Genomic DNA, 18,211 nt, shown 5'->3' on the forward strand with positions numbered 1-18,211 from the left:
CAGCGTACTGGAATTACTGTAGAACATGTAAACATTTCAAGACAATAAAACCATCGCAGGCCTGTGTAAATAATAAATCCATCTCAGGCCTCTGTTAGCAATAGCTAAATAAATAAATCGACAATGAATAGATAAGTTAACTAATGGATAATGTGTTAATATTTTATAGCTTACCTTTGTCAGTAACATTAACTATGATCTCTACAGTGATTCTCTCTTTTTCCGTTTTAACATTCCAAGATAAGTTTAGACGCATTTCTCCTTCGATCGTTTGTAATCGTTCAGTGTTTGCTATGTAGACAATCCCGGTATTCGGTGTCACCTTGAATATTTCCTCTTCAGATGTCAGTTCAAATGACCACTGTTCAGAGATTTGGACTGGTACTGGCTGCAGTACCTAAATTGAACGCAAAAAAAACCAGGTAAACTTTCATGTATTCTTACTGTTAAACAATTACTAAGGTACCTCGTACGGGTAATGTTAACATCGAAGTAATAATCCTTTGTGCCAAACGACTCTTATAACAGTCTTATTTCATTTTAAAGATAATATCTTCATAGATTATCTCATTTAGATCGACTGGCTATCCACACCTTTGATCCCATTAATCAACGGAAAATACTTGCTGTTCATAAGATCAAATATCTGGTTGAATATGATATTGTTTTGAAAGGAAAATTACCATCAACAGTGTTTAAAAGATCGATGTTAGTTTTATATGTAATCAGGTTAACAATTGCATATTTCTTTACTGATCTGCAACGGATTTCCTGTATCAACGGATTCCCTGTATCAAGAGTGTTTAAAATACCTTCTCATGTTGTCTGTCGAAGAGGCCTTTCGCAAGTACTGGAATTCAACTCACAGATCATTCTTCGCCAGCCTAGTAATAACTAATGATCGTCTTGTAACTTTGTAAATAGCTTGGTAGCGAAATGTTACAATTAGTTATTGGTGTTAGCCCCATGAATTTTAAAAACTTACGTTTCTATAGAGAATCATTAAGTGCAAAAAAATATTTTATAGATACTTCTCCCCACGCAATAGCAGTCTAAGTGCTAGTACAAAAGATTATGATCTAAATAAATGTTTTTACATGGTCTCCTATACTGCCTAAGGTATCTATAGAGTTATATTGTAATGTTTCATTAATTCTCGGTTCAAAGCAGTCGCGATGCTGTAAACCTGGTGCAATATTTGGTAATCTGAAAGGCAGTTTTCTGCTAATGGTTATCCAAGCCAAGAAAATAAAAATGTCTTTGGAAAGTTTACCTGGAATTTGTCAACCTTTTTGCGTTTTTTTCGCAAAATTGAATTTTATTATTATGTTGTTCATCCACTCTCTCTTGTTTATATATGTTATCACGGGTTTTGTTAATCTGATCGCCAACTTACATTTTACTGTCTAGTATTACATCCTTTAGTTAAGTTTTCAGCTGGTGAACACTTGGTTACACGATATTTTTATTATATTTCAACCACTATCAGAGACTTCAAACCATTTTCTATCGATCATTTATTTATCTCTCCTGTTTTATCATATTTTGTTTGCTATGTGATCTTATGCTATATAGACACTCATCACGTCATGATCGGCTATACAGATTATATGTATTAAAACTCAATGTAAAAGGACCACGAGAATAAAAGGGAATTTTCGTTTTAGTTTAATATATATATATATAAGGTCATTGAGTGAATCCACTTGTTCCATTTCACAAGATAGGAATAAAAATAAATACAATTGTAGAAACGAGGTAAGAAGGCAGATGTTCCTTAGTATAACGTATAATTCACAAACCTATAAAACTGGCTAAAAAACAAATGGATGTCAATATTCTAAGCAAAGGCGATTGAATTCTTTACATAATGCTGTGATGGATAAAGTGGATTTACAATGGGGCATTAAAACATATTTCACTGAGGGAGTTTATATAGTCGGGTAATAAAACTTATTAGATTAAACTAGCGCTTTTGAATACACAATTTCCTGCCCTCCTTCCAGTGGCACAGCGGTATGTCTGAGGACTTACAACGCTAAATTCCGGGTTTCGATACTTTGTAAAGTGGCTTATTTCAGCTGCTTCTTTTAAATGTATCATAATCATATTTATAAACATATTGCTTCTGTTTTATGCAATGTGGGTAACGCAACTGGTGTTTATTTGCTTTTTTTGCTTAGTTGTTTTGTAAGACCGATGAAAGCAAAATATTTTTTCTTCAAAGCACAAAGTAAGCAATTTATTTATATAGCTGTTGTGCTATACTTTAAGATAAAATTTAATAAATATATGTATTACAGGTCATATACCATGTTCATGTCTACAACAAAACTTCATCAATGTCAACCGTTTATCCGGTGACAGTCTCAAGACTAGCGACCATTTTTTCCAGGGTAAGTTTCCTTTGAAGATTTTACATCACCAATTGAACTTAAATCGTACAAATTTCATTAAACTTTATAAGTGTTTAGACAAATTAAACTTTAATTATATGATTCACAGCTTTCGCTAAAGTTATGCACTTTAATGCGTCATGAAATTGTGTTTTTTTTTAATTAAACACAAAGCAACAAAGTGGGCTATCTGTGCTCTGCCAACCACGGTTTCACAAAATAAAACGTGATACTCAACTCACAAAACAGTATTAGTTGAAAACAAAATTAACCATTAAATAAATAATGGCATTCACTGTTACACAAACTGTTACAAAACAAGAGGATCCTTAAAGGTAGTAGTGTACATCTAATTCTTATCATTCTCAATATATTGAAATAATTCACAGAAATTCCAATTTCAGTTAAATCATATTTTGGAGCTAAGGAAGTGATCCGTGAAAATAATATCCACGTATAGAAATAAATCCAGAATTAACCTGTTTTGGAATTAGTGTTACCTATTTGAAATAAGACAGAGTTAATAGCTTGAAATAAGTTATATACAAATATTACCCTTTTTTCTAAACTGGATGACGAATTCCACTTATTATTAAAGTGATTTTAATTTGCTAATCTAGAAAATATTAATGGCAGCTTTCCGAGTTAATTGTAGTGGGTATACTCACAAACAAAATTTGAAGTAACCTAAAGCGCAGAATTGTTTAGTAGTATCAAAAATCAATGCATTAATTAATAATTAAATTTTACAAGTAACAATTTTTTAAAGTTGATTTCTAAAATGTATATCTATGAATGTAATTTGGATGGAAATAACGTTGGTCTATATCACTGCTTGAATATATTTAATTTTATAAGTGTATAATAAACGTATATATCTCGACAATACATCTGAATTACAAAAGTATAACTTTATTACTCCGAAAATACAAAAGGTATACGTTAAAAATTTGGAATGGGAATATTTCCTTATAATAGAAAAGTGTTAAAAGTACAATTTGTATGTATTAGTAAAGTTTAATTTATCATATGTTTTTAAAGATCGAGTCTTAGATGCATGATGTTTTTTTTTCAAATAACGAATGGTGTTTAAAATTAAAAAACGTTTTTTTCTAATACAGGTGTTTATATCAAGACAAAAGCTGCCTCTGAGCAAAGACCATTAGAGATGTACTTTATGGAACAGAAAAGGCACCTGCTAAGCAGACCTTAGGTTTGTTTTACATGGTATTAAGTAAAACCAATTACAATTGACATGATTTATATATAGAATATCACATAAGCAAAACATTAAAAACACAAAATCTTTAACTCTTCATAACATAAAATAGGCTTTATAAAAATATGTAAAATATCCTCATTAATTTTATCCTTCTGACATAGCATATGTAGTTATTACGTAAGTTTGTCAATTCTAAGAACCCATGAGTGAAAGCAATATATTTTTACAAGTGAACCACATTACACGTGACATATCCAGTGTCGACGAAGCCTTTTAATCAGGAATTTCCCTGTGTTAGGCATTATTATTAATAATTAATATGTCTTTCATTTTATTATCTGAGATAATCATATTATTGATATTAAGAACGGATCTCGTTTTTACCAACTGTGTCTCAGAAAAGTGACGTATTTGTTTACTATATATCCAATAGAAATTATATATATATCTATGAAATACTGAAATAACCATGAATGTTATGACATAAAAATAATCAATTAATTATCTATGTTAAATATTTCCTGAAAAATTAATATTGCCTGTCTCTTTGAGAATAAATTAAAAACGGGGACTTTTATATTCAAATGATCAAAATGTTTGTTAGCCAGAAAAAGAAACGTGGAATTATCTATGCTACAAATAAAACATTCAAAATCCTTAAATATGAGTACATACAATTAAATGGATTTAAGATAAATGTCTATGCTCTAATCCAGATGGACGATTTTACAACATATCACTGAGCTACTATAAAGTAAGATGGTTAAAACTTCGTAAAGAAGTTTAAAAAAAGAAATAGTTTTTTACTCAATACAAAAACTCGGTAAGCTTCACAGATCTTTTTCTGGCGCCTCTGAACTCCCTAAAATAAAGTATATATTATAGTACTGCCCATAATTTCAATAAACTGTCCATACATCTTTCCATGAAATATTTCATATACTTCAAACATTTGTGTGTGGTTTTCATTTGATAGCCAAAAAATGTATTATTCATCTCTTTTTTCATACTATATATCCCCATAAGTAATGCGTCTGGAGCTTTCGTTGCCAGTTTTTGTTGTAGAAAGATAAAACAAAAATTATTAGACTAACATTTTACGATTGCAGATTTCGTGTCTCTTATAATTCGTGTATTTCGTTTGTTGTTTTTTTTCTTACTTAGAGCAAACTTAGAGAAAAGTCACATCAGTCTATGTGTTGTATCCACCGCGGGGAATCGAGACTAGGATTTTAGCATACCACCGTCCCACTGAGGGACCATGTATTTAAAAAAATAAAACAATTATATATTATGAAACACAAGACACAATTAAAATATAACCACAAGAAACAGCAGTATCTTTAACACGCTTATTTTCCGATACGTTTCAGTTTCAAAACTGTAGGCTAGTAACATGATGTCATGAAGCACTCTAAGTTATAGCTGTGGTGTACCAGGTTGCTGGGTTTCCCTAGGTTTATGACTAAGTTTACTAACACGCTTATTATTCATCAACATTCCTAGTGACAGACCATAACCGTGTGACGCTGGTTAGAACGTTGGAAGCCTTTTCGGTGGCTGAGAGTAAACTGTGGCGAGTTTTAAAGTGAAAATGTCTAAAAATGACTTAGAAAAAATAAAAAGAGCTACAAAACTCTATCTGCTTACTCTGCCGTAACCAACCTGGTTATCTTAGTTCATATGAGTTGTCTGATTATTATGGGATTTCTATTAGCGCTGTACGGACCTACGTATCCGCACTTTACTTTCATCATTTCCTTCTATAAACGCTACAGACGGTGCTATACTAACTTTTTAACGTGGCATTTTACTGTTCGATTATTTAACCCTACATTCTAAAGCTTTTATAAAAGAAGACCGAAGATTTTAGCGTCTTTATGAGTCATCTGGTGTTATAGATGGCTCTAACGTAAACACACAATCTGTGGCTGATGAAAACCAGAATGCAACAACGGCTATTCACTCTATTTTAAGTGTTAATGGAAATAATCAGTAAGGAACCTGTGCCAACATGCACAATATTAAAGACCTTTAAATTGATTATCAAAAATTACTAATAAAAACTTAGGAATGAAAGTGTAATATATAATAATACATTAACCACGCTATATCTGCTATATTTATGTCGACGAGGTCTTTCGCCAGCAGGAACACGACAACAACTGTTTCGGTGTGAAGTAGATTAAGCTGGAGAAATGTATTTTTAAAACAATATACACCGATGAAGAAACAAGTAAAAACACATACTTCAGAGTATATATACTTAAATTCTGGAAGTATTTAGTGATTACTGAAAAGGTCTTGGTTAACTTTGTGATAAATCTAATCTACTCCGAATTGCTGCGCCAGTTACTTACCTTATTATATACAACTTAGTTGTTCTTACAGTCTGCAGAACATAGGATTGCACGAACGACTTGAATATGAGATAGAGAAAGATCCTTTTCAACACCACAAGTAAGATCTATGAAGCATTGGGCTATGACATATTGATTAAGTAAGGAAATACTAAGTGTTTCAAGTGTGGTCATCAACTTACAAGCCTTTTACCAAATTTTCAGATTAGAAAACAGAATCTCTACTCTCTGTGTTACCTCGGTAAACATATATATAACTTATTTATTGTGCACAATAAAGCAGACGGCGTATTAGCCATATTGTGTTTTCACTGCGCTACAATTACACATAACACTTAAAAGTCAGTCACTCCAACTGTCTGTGATTATTAGAAGAGTAGTTGATTAGAATTACACCATATTTGCAGATAATTTCCATTTTTGTCTTGTTTAGTTATAAGCTAATTCACATCATTCCAACGTTTTACAATCATACTGACTTACAAGATTTGCTTACTTTGTGATTCTTCCCCTTCAATACACTTTTGTCTTCTATAATTACAGAGAAATTATAATCTGGTTCCAATAAAGCTAAAGGTTTGACTGTCTTCACCACTGAAATAAGAATAATATATTGTATATAAATAACATGAAATAGGGTTTGTTTTATTTCAGAACTTTCACGCACAAGGGTTATCTCTGTATATCCGTCCTTTATTTTGAACTGATAGACTAGGGTGAAGTGAGCGTGTAAACAGAAGCTATCACCAACTCTTGAGCGGCTCTTGTTTGATAGAATAATGTAAGTTAACCGCCACTCGTATAGCGCACCCAAGGCCCCAAGTTTGAAACGTGTTTTTCTTTCTTTTTTGCGACAATGGGAGGACGCAAGTTATAAACCCTCGATTTAACGATCCATGCAGGCTGCGATAACCACCAGACCACGCCAAGCCTTTTGTGAAATATAGTAAATCATGCTCATAATAACCACTAGACCACGCCAAGCCTTTTGTGAAATATAGTAAATCATGCTCATAATAACCACTAGACCACGCCAAGCCCTTTGTGAAATATAGTAAATCATGCTCATAATAACCACCAGACCACGCCAAGCCCTTTGTGAAATATAGTAAATCATGCTCATACAATTTTCATGAGCTTAAAATATCATAAGAAGTGCATATATTACTCTAAGAGAAAACAAAAAGTGTGATTCGAAAAAAACATTCCTCTTTTTGTTGACAAGATGAGGATTCATACTCTTAAAGATCTAACTCTAGACCATCAGGTGATGACAAAACCTCGTCGAAACGTTGTACATTTGCTGTTATGTTAAACTTATATTAAAGTTTTTCTTCATCACCCATTCAAGCCGTCTCCAACCATTACTGACTTTAATCGCTCTATCTTGTATGTAAAATAAATTTCCATATTTAATCTCCAACCTTTAAAGCTTTATTTTTATATTATATATTTGAGATTTTATTGAAAAATACTTTATTGATTATACAATTGCTGAAATCACGTGTTTTGTGGATTATTATTGTTATGGTTACTCACGTGATTATCATATTTTTAGCACACACCCCCTCTCCCCTACTGGCGCAGCGGTAAGTGCTAAAAATCTAATTTTATTGAAAAATAAAATTTAAATTCTCGCATGAAGCCTTACTGTTTCTTAGAAAATGTGACTATCGTCGATTTTGGTTTACTCTTCAAAAAAAAAAGAAGATAACTTTTAAAAGGCTTTTCGAAAATAGGTATATTTATTCAAAATTCTCAAATCTTGAAGTTGTTTATAGTTTAATTCCAAATTTAGTCCATTTTTAAATTTATTTTAATCTACGAATAATAATGTCGTATTCCAGGTTTGCGAACGACATACTTCTTCATTAAACTCTTAAAAACAAGACTTGGGTATTCTGTGAGTATTTATAAAAGCCTTGGGAAATTTAATTAATGTAAAAAGGTATTTTTTGAAAAAGCTTAAATCAAGTATATTTTTATTTCGAAAGAGTTTTAAAAAGGATTAGGAATAAAATTTTGAGAAAAACATCAAGGGTAATTTTTACTAAAAACATTTTCTTTATCAAACGTACTAATAAGAATGTTTTTAATGTAAAGAAAATTAAAGACCTAGCATCTTATAAAATTTTCACAGAAATTTCAAGGCTGGAATTTTAATAGTATGGTGATGAAATATATCTTTCGCAAACTTTTAACAGGGTTTTTATTTATTCCAAAATTAAAATAAATTTGTTTGTGGTAGAGAAAAGCAAGTTAGGCTATTTGCTGTGTCCACCGTGTGGGATCAAACTTCAGTTTTTAGTGTTCTAAATCGATAGACTTACCGCTGTCCAATCGCTGAAGACGAAACACAAATTTAAAGATGGACAAAATTTGGAATTAAACTATAAACAGCTTCGACATTTCAGAATTTTGAATAAAAAATTGTATTTTCGAAAAGCCCTTTAAAGTTTATCTTTTCTTGAAAATTAAAGTAAATTCGAAGATAGCTATAATTTCTATGAGCCATCAACAGTTAGTGATGGATGATGTACGCTCTTTCTCTTCGCTCTAGTCTATCATTTCAAAATGGGAGACAATTAGCGCAGGTATTTTTCTTGTACCTTTGGCGAAATTCAAAAACAACCAAACTCGTTCTTCAGAAACCTTACAATTTATATCAGTTATTTATGATGGCCTAAACATTAGAGTATTCATAAATAACAAGTAAAGTTGTGCTAAAATAATGAATTTAACTGATTTGTAGTTATTAATTAGTGTCGATAAACATTTTGCCAAAAGAGAACAGACGTTCACATTTTGATTGTTGCATGTTCAGTGGAGTACGAATTTCGTGTATGTATGATACGTAGTCAATTAATGAAAAGGAGATGTTCACATTTTGATTGTTGCATGTTCAGTGGAGTACGGGTTTCGTGTATGTATGATACGTAGTCAATTAATGAAAAGGAGATGTTCACATTTTGATTGTTGCATGTTCAGTGGAGTACGAGTTTCGTGTATGTATGATACGTAGTCAATTAATGAAAAGGAGACGTTCACATTTTGATTGTTGCATGTTCAGTGGAGTACGAGTTTCGTGTATGTATGATACGTAGTCAATTAATGAAAAGGATAATATTCTATTTTCCGAAAAGAAAAATAATAAGAGGGAAAACTTTTCACCCTCTGTTAGCATAAGAAAGCTATTATTTCTTGAAAACACTGATATTTTTGAATGACAATCCTGAAACTTTCTCAGAGTTTAGAACAACGTTTAATTCGTACAAAAAGAAGTCCAGATATCTTCAATGGATTATTATTGTTTTTGTTGCTTAGCTAAGAAAACGTGAGAAATGGTGGATTTTGATAAAATCCGTATCTTTTAAAATGAAGGTGAAATATAACCGTAAAATTGGGGATAATCATATTTTTCTGTTGGACTTACTTATAACTGTAAATGTTTCTTCTTTCACAGCTCTGTCGTACACCTCCGTAATTACAACGTTAAAGAATCCTAAAGAATCGTTTTCTATGCGGGCTTCAACATTATTGACGGTAGCAGAGTCCTTATCGAAGACATTGAACTGGTAATCAATGTATGAACCCTGGAATGATATTAGGAGAAATAATTAACGTGGTAGAACTAATACAGCAAATATTGCTACATGTTGTAATAACAATATATCATGGAGTAATTGTAATTCTCTGTAGCCGTGATATAGAAGATACAAAGATGACATAGTAGTAATAATATAATAACTGTTTGTTCTTTAGTTATGATGAAACATGTAACAATATACAATAGTACAGGAGTTGAAAGATGACATATGATGTAGTAGCAGTTGTAATAACGTACTAACGGTACGTTCTCTTTAGTTGCAGCTCATAAAAGTCATACAAGTTGTAAAAACAATTACAACTCACCAACGACATTAAAAATGTATAAATAAAGAAATAGTTGTGATATCTATCCGCGATTTGAATGCATTTTAAACAAAACATGTGTTATAGTATTCTAAGAGAATATTATGAATTTCACAATGAACACTACTATATCTTATTTTAAGAATAATAGAATAATAATTAAAATACTTGTGATATAATAGTGCAGAAACGGTGGTAATATCTAGTCAGCGATTAAAGTCAGAAAACGTTATTAACTCCATGGTTTTGCACTGTTAATTACGACCTGATTTTTCGCTTTTTAGTTATTAATATTTTTATGATCCTACGTTCTTTTTTAAAGTTATAATCTATATAGCAATTATCGTTACAACGACGTGTGTTAGTTTATAAGTCTGGTTTTTAAATTCTGGAAAACAATAGAAGCGTAGCTACTATTTTCTCAATTTTCACATACCTCCTTCTCAATTTTATTGACATCTACGTTAATCACGGAATCAACATTTTGGGGCTTATAGGGGGCGTTGTCATTCACATCGAAGACGTTCATTTTCCCCTCCAGATAGAAACTCTCGTTTCTAACTGAGCATTGAATCTTGAACGTATGAATTGCTTCATTCTGATCAGCATCCAAATGGGAACGAAGTGAAAGTGATCCACTCCTCTGGTCTATGGATAAAACTGTGTTTCCTGAGTGAAAAAAGAAGAACGTCAATAAGGTTTTATGTTTCACTAATATTCCAGTAAAAACATGTTCAGACATCAGAAAATTATGTTTGCATCCCTACAATTTTAATAGATAAATATAAGATAAACCCACAAGAACATAAATACACGAGAGTGCTTATATAAGCAAAGTAAGAAATGAGAGGAGTTAACCCTACTTGGATAACACAACAAAAATCCTATTTTACTACCCTGTTATCGGCTTACAGCTCTCTGGATTATTTATTGGCTTCTACGATGGTCATAGTAGTGTAATATTATGGCCTGATGGCGTTATTGTGTACTTATTTCTCCATACGTAAAATATCGTGGATACTCAGAAATACCTATGTTAGAACCTATTCTCCATCAAGATATGAATAGCGACAACTCGAAAGGATTAAAAAAATGCGATGGCATACAACTCTTTTATTTAAGTACTTTAGATGGCAATGTCTAACAATTTTACACTATATTGTGCGTCTACATACAGAATTAGGACATCAAACTCACATAACATGACATTATATTACAAAAGTAAAGGTTACACTCGTCTTGGTAGTAGTTGACGCGTACGGAAAAGACGTATACGGGTCACTGACCTGCCGAGCAAATTTTAACTCTAAACTTCAGAGAATCATTATACTTGCGTTAGGGGTTGTTTGTTGTGATACGTAAGTAGTATTTAAAGTAAAGGGCTTTTATGCTCTTTTGATCTAAAATAAGTAAACTCTAGACTAAGCAACACATACATCATAAAAAGCAACAACCAACTTTAAAAATATCACTGTAAACTGCATTAACTTGATATTATTTCGTCGACTATCTTGAATTTTCACACAGTAATTGATATTTTAACATGACGACTTTTTCTGCAGTACTGATTGCCTATTGCCTCAGTTGATTACTGCATTTTTTTGGAAATAAAAATACTTAGTAAGAAAAGCATGACGAAATAAAATGATTTGTTAATTTTTTAGCATAAGTGCCACCAGATGTAATGATGTAATAAGAGCAAGTTTGAAGATGATATGGAAGAACCCTAAGTCCACTTTAACTCAAACGACTTATTCTTCTCACCGATATCTAATATAAGTATGGCTTAATAAAGCATTCCCAAAACACAGAATTTCTTTACGTTTTTTCACAGCCATGTCATTTGTAAGCATTACGCACGTGTAAAGTGGTTTTATTTTGGTTTGAATTTCACGCAAAGATACTCCAGGGCTATCTGTGCTAGCCGTTCCTAAGTTATCAAAAATAAACTAGAAGGAAGGCAGGTAGTTAACACAACCCACCATAAACTCTTGAGCTACTATTTTACCAACGCCCCCACCCCACGGCTGAAAGGTCGAATCCGCGACCCGCAGATTGCGAGTCGAGCGCTCTAACCATCAGACCATACCAGACCATTAGGGGGTAATATGCTGAAAAATCAAACACATAAACTTAAGGGTAGACCGATCAGCAGTATGTAAAAATAAATTGGCTGACTTATAAACGAACACTATCGGTGGAGTTCAAATATCACATAGTAATTTATTGTTTTTGTCTGTTACAACAACTGACCAAAACTGGAACACGAGGTGAAAGTGTCTTGCATGAAGCGGGCTAACCTAGAACTTTCAACAATTCGAGTCCAAAGTGCGAAACCACTGAGCCTAAACATCAGGCCATACCAGACCCAACTAAAACTGAAAATATAAGCTGTGACGTAGAAACCTAAAACCTAACCCAAGCCGTCCTGGTGAACTTTGAATAGGCAAAATTGGATTCCAAAGCAGAGTACGGCGAATCAAAGAATATACTGGGCACGTATGTCACAGATTATATTATATTATATCAGATAAATAATGGCAGTCGATATCCTTTAGACCTAATTTCTTTTGCCTATACGTATGTAAGGCTTTCTGTAATTATACAGATTACACTACACTTCCGTGGGACTCGTTTACGAAGTTTGTTTATTGATCAATTATTCAGTCTGAAACTGTTATTTTTGTCTCTAGTATTTTCCACCATCTTTATTGTTTGTTAACCTTTTTTATAACCTTTGGTGATAAGAAAAGGAATCTTTAGTGTCAGCTGAAAATTATGTTTTAGTTAAATATAGAAGAAACACTTTCAGAAATAACACTTGAGTAAAATGATTTCCTTAGGGGGTAATATGCTAGATAGCACTTCACAACAACACTGATACACGTTCTTCTTTAAAGACCACTTATAGGCTTATAGAAGAAGAGGGTTAAGTAGCATTCGAACAATTCACGTTATTCGTGTTCAATCCCTGAGGTCGTCAGTCAGGTCGGCTGAATTACAATATACATAGTTTTAATTAAAACGTTAATCGTTAATTGTTCGTATTGTTCAGGAGACATCAAGTCTTGTATTGTATAAACGCCTACGTTCGAGTAATATGATCTAGAATGTAGTAGGAATACACATGATATACAGATATATATATGACAATTTCAAAGTAAGACATTGACATTATAACATTACAGCATCTCGCTACCTTAATTTTCTTATTATTATTTCAAATAATAAAATAATTGGAGTCGTGCAAATAGGACAGAGAGATAAAACCGGGGGAACAACATACATCATGTGGATAGTAAAATGTATCTTAGGAAGACGGGTATCTTCATAATTAAATTGCGATAAATGTCACATAAGGGTTATTGGTCCGAGCGTGATAGAGTAGTTAGCGTGATTGGCTTTCCGTTGCCGCGAAATTGCGCTCCGCACATTGGGAAAATTAGTCTCTGATGCAAATGACTTGTTCAATACCACGATTCGATTAGAGTAGCTCAAGAGTTTACAGTGGGTGCTGTTGACTAGAAATTCAAAGTTTTGACGGCTAGGGCAGATAGCCGTTATGTACTTTTCCCAATTTTCCTAAACAAACGAAACATAAAGTTTATCCGCGACCCACATATAAGCGAGGCTTGTGAAATAGAATAATAACTTAAACATCACGACCAGATTTGAATACCCAAGCCCATAACCTCCATACTTTGTTTGTTTGTTTGTAATTCAGCACAAAGCTACACAATGGGCTATCTGTGCTCTGCCCACCACGGGTATCGAAACCCGGATTCTAGCGTTGTAAGTCCACAGACATACCGATGTGCCACTGGGGGGACAACCTCCATACTGCCATTTTCCAATTGTGGATAAGTAACTGCTGCTAATGAAACAGACATGATAAAAATATAGAAATAAAAACATGATTAAGATTAGTAAAACCTGTTTCCTGAAATTATTGAATCCTGAGCTGTTCAAATCAATATAAATACTGCTGTTTAAAGAAATAAATCTGGAAGTTAATCTACTAAATGTTTGCACAATTTGAAAGGTAAACTATTCACAATTTCCTCATGAAAATCTTTACTTAAGATAGATAACACTGAACAATGATTTTCACTTTTATACTGCAAAGAAAAAATACATTTTATTTCAAGAGTTATGGGATCATTCGAAATCTAATCTTGGAATATGAGGATATAAATATACATATACAAAAAATACGTAACTGGAAAAATGTTTTGAAAATCTCACCTTTAATTACAACATACTGTGCTTTAAAGGAGGGACACCTATTAGCCACAGTTTGAGGACGCAAATGATCGAAGACAATGTTAGGTTCCAGAGATTCAGGGACGTCATACTCCGCGTAGGAGTTCAAAAAACAAAACTGAAAACTCGGCCGACACAGATCATTGGCATCGGATATATTTCCATTCAACACGCAGGAAGTGCTGCTAGATATATTTCCTTCAGTCGCCTGAAGTCTTATTGTAAAGTTTGCTCCTAAAAATAACATTAAATTGAGCCATCAAGATACAGTCATTAAAATTGCAGGTCACAGTGTCAACTGAAGAGTTTCAAAATAGAAGCCAATGTTTATATATACAGATAGATACATAATACAATCAAATATGTGTGTCTATATCTTATACATTACGGGCTTTTAAAATTGCTTTTTATATAGTCAAGGAATTTTTTTATATGAAGTGCTTTTGTATGAAATAGAAGTTACTACAGGAATATGAAATCCCCTGGATATATTAACGAAATCATGGTATAGCTCGTTGTTATCATTACATACGGATTAATGTCACACGATGTCTTACAATCTACAAATGAAGAATTTTGAATGATAAACATACTCATTTCCACAGATAGTCAATATCTTGGCGCGTTTATTTTCGATTAACTATTTGAAAATTCAATCCATCATTGTATATTACATTAATGACGTTTGTTCTTTGAATTTATGCACAAAGCTACACAATGGGCTATCTGTGCACTGCCTACCACGGGTACCGAAACCCGGTTTCTAGCGTTGTAAGTCCGCAGACATACCGCTGTGCTACTGTGGGCAATGACGTTTGATACCAAAGAATATTATGAGACAAAGATTAAACTTTCTCTATTAATTACTTTTAACTAATTTGTTCCTTTTTTTGTATGTTTTTTATCAAAATAAAATGAGTTAAATACGCCGTCCAACAAACCATTTTACTTGATAATGAATGATCTATTATAATTAATAAAAATATAATTTTATGGAAGGAAAATATTCTGACTAAATAATATGTATTACATAAAACTGTACTAATACTTCGACATTTAGTTTATTTATTCAAACTGTCATATCATTACATCAAAATAAACATTAGCTTATACATGTTAACAATAAATATATTTCTCCAGACGTGTCTGTAATACCATAAATGGTATATACAGCGACAACACATAATCCTCATATAAGAACATTATAATATGATTACAGCGACAACACATAATCCTCATATAAGAACTTTATAACTTGATTACAGCGACAACACATAATCCTCATATAAGAACATTATAACTTGATTTATTCTCAGGTAGCATCCTAATTATCTAGCACAATATCAGAGGCAGAAAAAAATGTGTTTTTTAATTAAATTTTGTAGGTTTTTGTATGTAAAATATGAACATTATCTCTTTTCTTTTTCTATGAAATTTTTAGTTAAAGCTTGTGAATGTTTGTTAATACATTGTTCGTCTAAGTTTGATTAAGTTAAATAACGGTAAAATATCACATTGTTTATATATTTAAAAAAGGTGAACAGGAAAGAAATATAGTGACTCAACTCACTTGTAAAATCGTTAATTCTATAATTACCTAGGTAGTCTGTTTTTGGCTCCAGAGGCTTCACAAGTGATAGGTGGCCTGTTGAAGAGTTGATTGCAAATAAGTCGTTTCTTTCATGTTGAGATCCGTCTTTTTCTTGCAAAGTCACGTTCGTGATTTGATAGTTTACTGTACCTCCACTAGAGGAGCTAATAGAATCTGTAGGTATACCGATTAGTTGGTAGAACGAAACATCAGAAGGATAGAAGATGGGTAATGTGATGTTTACGTTTTTTTGTGGAAATAGGAGACAAGATCCTGGAAGCAGAAATGAATGAACTTACAGTAATGTTTCATGCAATTATAAATTTCGGCCGCTCTCGTGTATAGTACTGGGCAGAGATTCAATCTAAAAAAATCTAAAATTCTAACACACTTAGAAGTTAAAAGAGCTTTAAATGAGCATAAACCCTACTGTTAATGTTAAAATTATATTAAAGTATCCGTGAACTTATTGTGAAAGTTTTTTTTTTTGGTAGGTAGACACAATATTTTCAGTACAAAGAGTGCTTTTAAACTCTTAAGATCAAAATCACCACTTGAATAACAAGTGTTTAATTTGGCATTAGTCTTCTTCATGATTATTACTCTTAATCTTGAACCCGGATATCTCTCAAGTATAATAACTTAAACAATTGTCCTGAATTACAGTATAATTCCTTTGCACTCTTTATTCCGTGCCTATGATTGAGATATTCTAAATTGAATGCATCTTTTTCTCTATAGTTGTGATTTGTTTGTTTGTTGTTAAACACAAACCTACACCCCGGACTATCTGTGCTGTGCCCTCTATGAGTATGTAAATTCATTATTAGTGCTATAAACCACTGGGGGGGGCTAAGTTATATTCATATTTATTCTCAAAGTTTATACACATCATTGTCAAAGTTTTTTTTTGTATTATATTATTTCCTATGCACTCATATTAGGCGAGTATGATTTATATTCATGTCAGTGCAGAAATGTATATTCCTTCTGAAGGTAAGTTTAGCTGGGACGATGATACAGATCGTAACTTAATTGATCTTTATGTGGTTTAGACGTAGGATGTTTCTCAGTATAGCTTTGACATAAACACACATCTGAAAGAATCTTTGAGGCTTTTCAGCTTTCCAATTAATATTTGCAATTGTGTTTCTTGACCTCTTGCTGGATGAGTTGTAATATGAAATACATAATAGTAGATAACAAACCCCAAGTATACATGACCTCTTGCTGGATGAGTTCTAATATGAAACACATAATAGTAGATAACAAACCCCAAGTATACATGACCTCTTGCTGGATGAGTTGTAATGTGAAACACATAATAGTAGATAACAAACCCCAAGTATACATGACCTCTTGCTGGATGAGTTGTAATATGAAACACATAATAGTAGATAACAAACTCCAAGTATGCAAATCGAAAGGTTTTTACCTTGTTTTTATAGTTCATTTTTTTATACTTTTTCAGTTATTTCTAATTTGTTTCAAATTGTTTCAGCTTGAAAAAATATTTGAATGTTAAATAAAAACAACATGTCAACTAATTAGAATAACAATTCAATATATTTTTTTTAGAGTTCTTACTTCGACATGCTCGGTTTTGGCATTGCTTTATAATTAAAACTTACCCTTCATCCTATTGATTCGTTAACATTTTATTTTACTCCCTTCATATAACAATTAGCCATTAGTTTCATTTAGTCATTTAGCAAACTATTTAAATTAGTTTTATACGTTATCGATCACCCTACAGTATACACCATTCAAAGTTTTGACCTACTTGAAAAAGGGCTACACATTAAGCAAATTATATTACCTCTATATGGTACGTCTATCTGTTGCAAAAGGTAGGTATTTTATATGAAATTAATATAAATGGTTTATGATGTTTTTCTTTCATAAATGTATTAATATGATCAATGTTTCATTCTTTTTTGCCTTTAGTCCTTTCTCAAATAGGGAAGTACTTCATTAAAATGAGTTGAAAATTACGATTAAAAACCCAGAACAACCTATCCTATCTACTAGTATGAGATTTCTGTCTTGCGTGACGCATTCATTTCCTTTTGATAATGACTATTTTTGTGGCATCCTGTAATGTTCATTAAATAATAACTTCCAAAATTGTATATATGATTGAAATAATTCATCTTAAAATATGATGCTATCAGCTTGGGCATATATTACTATAGCATAATTACATTTCCTCTTGACATTAAATGTATTTCCACCCAACAGTTTGTTTCTTTGTAATTAAGCACAAAGCTACACAATGGGCTATGTGTGCTCTGCCAACCACGGGTATCGAAACCCAGATTCTAGCCTTGTAAGTCCGCAGACATGTCGCTGTGCCACTGGGGGACCCACCCAACAGAAACAGAGGCATTTTGCATGCCTAAAGTACGTATACTTCCTATTTGAACACTTAAACGATAGATAGACACTGAGAAGTCAAATATTTGAC

At 32.3% G+C, this 18,211-nt stretch overlaps 1 protein-coding gene across 1 annotated transcript in view; it reads right to left on the reverse strand.

Annotated features, from left to right (window-relative positions):
- The window catches only part of LOC106470728 (proto-oncogene tyrosine-protein kinase receptor Ret-like), a 58,420-nt gene that overhangs the window by 31,370 nt on the left and 8,839 nt on the right, over positions 1-18,211 (reverse strand). The window contains exons 2-7 of the mRNA XM_013931295.2: positions 15,751-16,017; positions 14,136-14,387; positions 10,327-10,559; positions 9,412-9,571; positions 6,475-6,572; positions 175-397 (exon numbers count right to left, since the gene is read on the reverse strand). Coding sequence (XP_013786749.2) covers positions 175-397; positions 6,475-6,572; positions 9,412-9,571; positions 10,327-10,559; positions 14,136-14,387; positions 15,751-16,017 — 1,233 coding nt within the window. The remainder of the gene's footprint in view (positions 1-174; positions 398-6,474; positions 6,573-9,411; positions 9,572-10,326; positions 10,560-14,135; positions 14,388-15,750; positions 16,018-18,211) is intronic.

Source organism: Limulus polyphemus, unplaced genomic scaffold (genome assembly GCF_000517525.1).
Source record: "Limulus polyphemus unplaced genomic scaffold, Limulus_polyphemus-2.1.2 Scaffold107, whole genome shotgun sequence".
Lineage (NCBI taxonomy): Eukaryota > Metazoa > Arthropoda > Merostomata > Xiphosura > Limulidae > Limulus > Limulus polyphemus.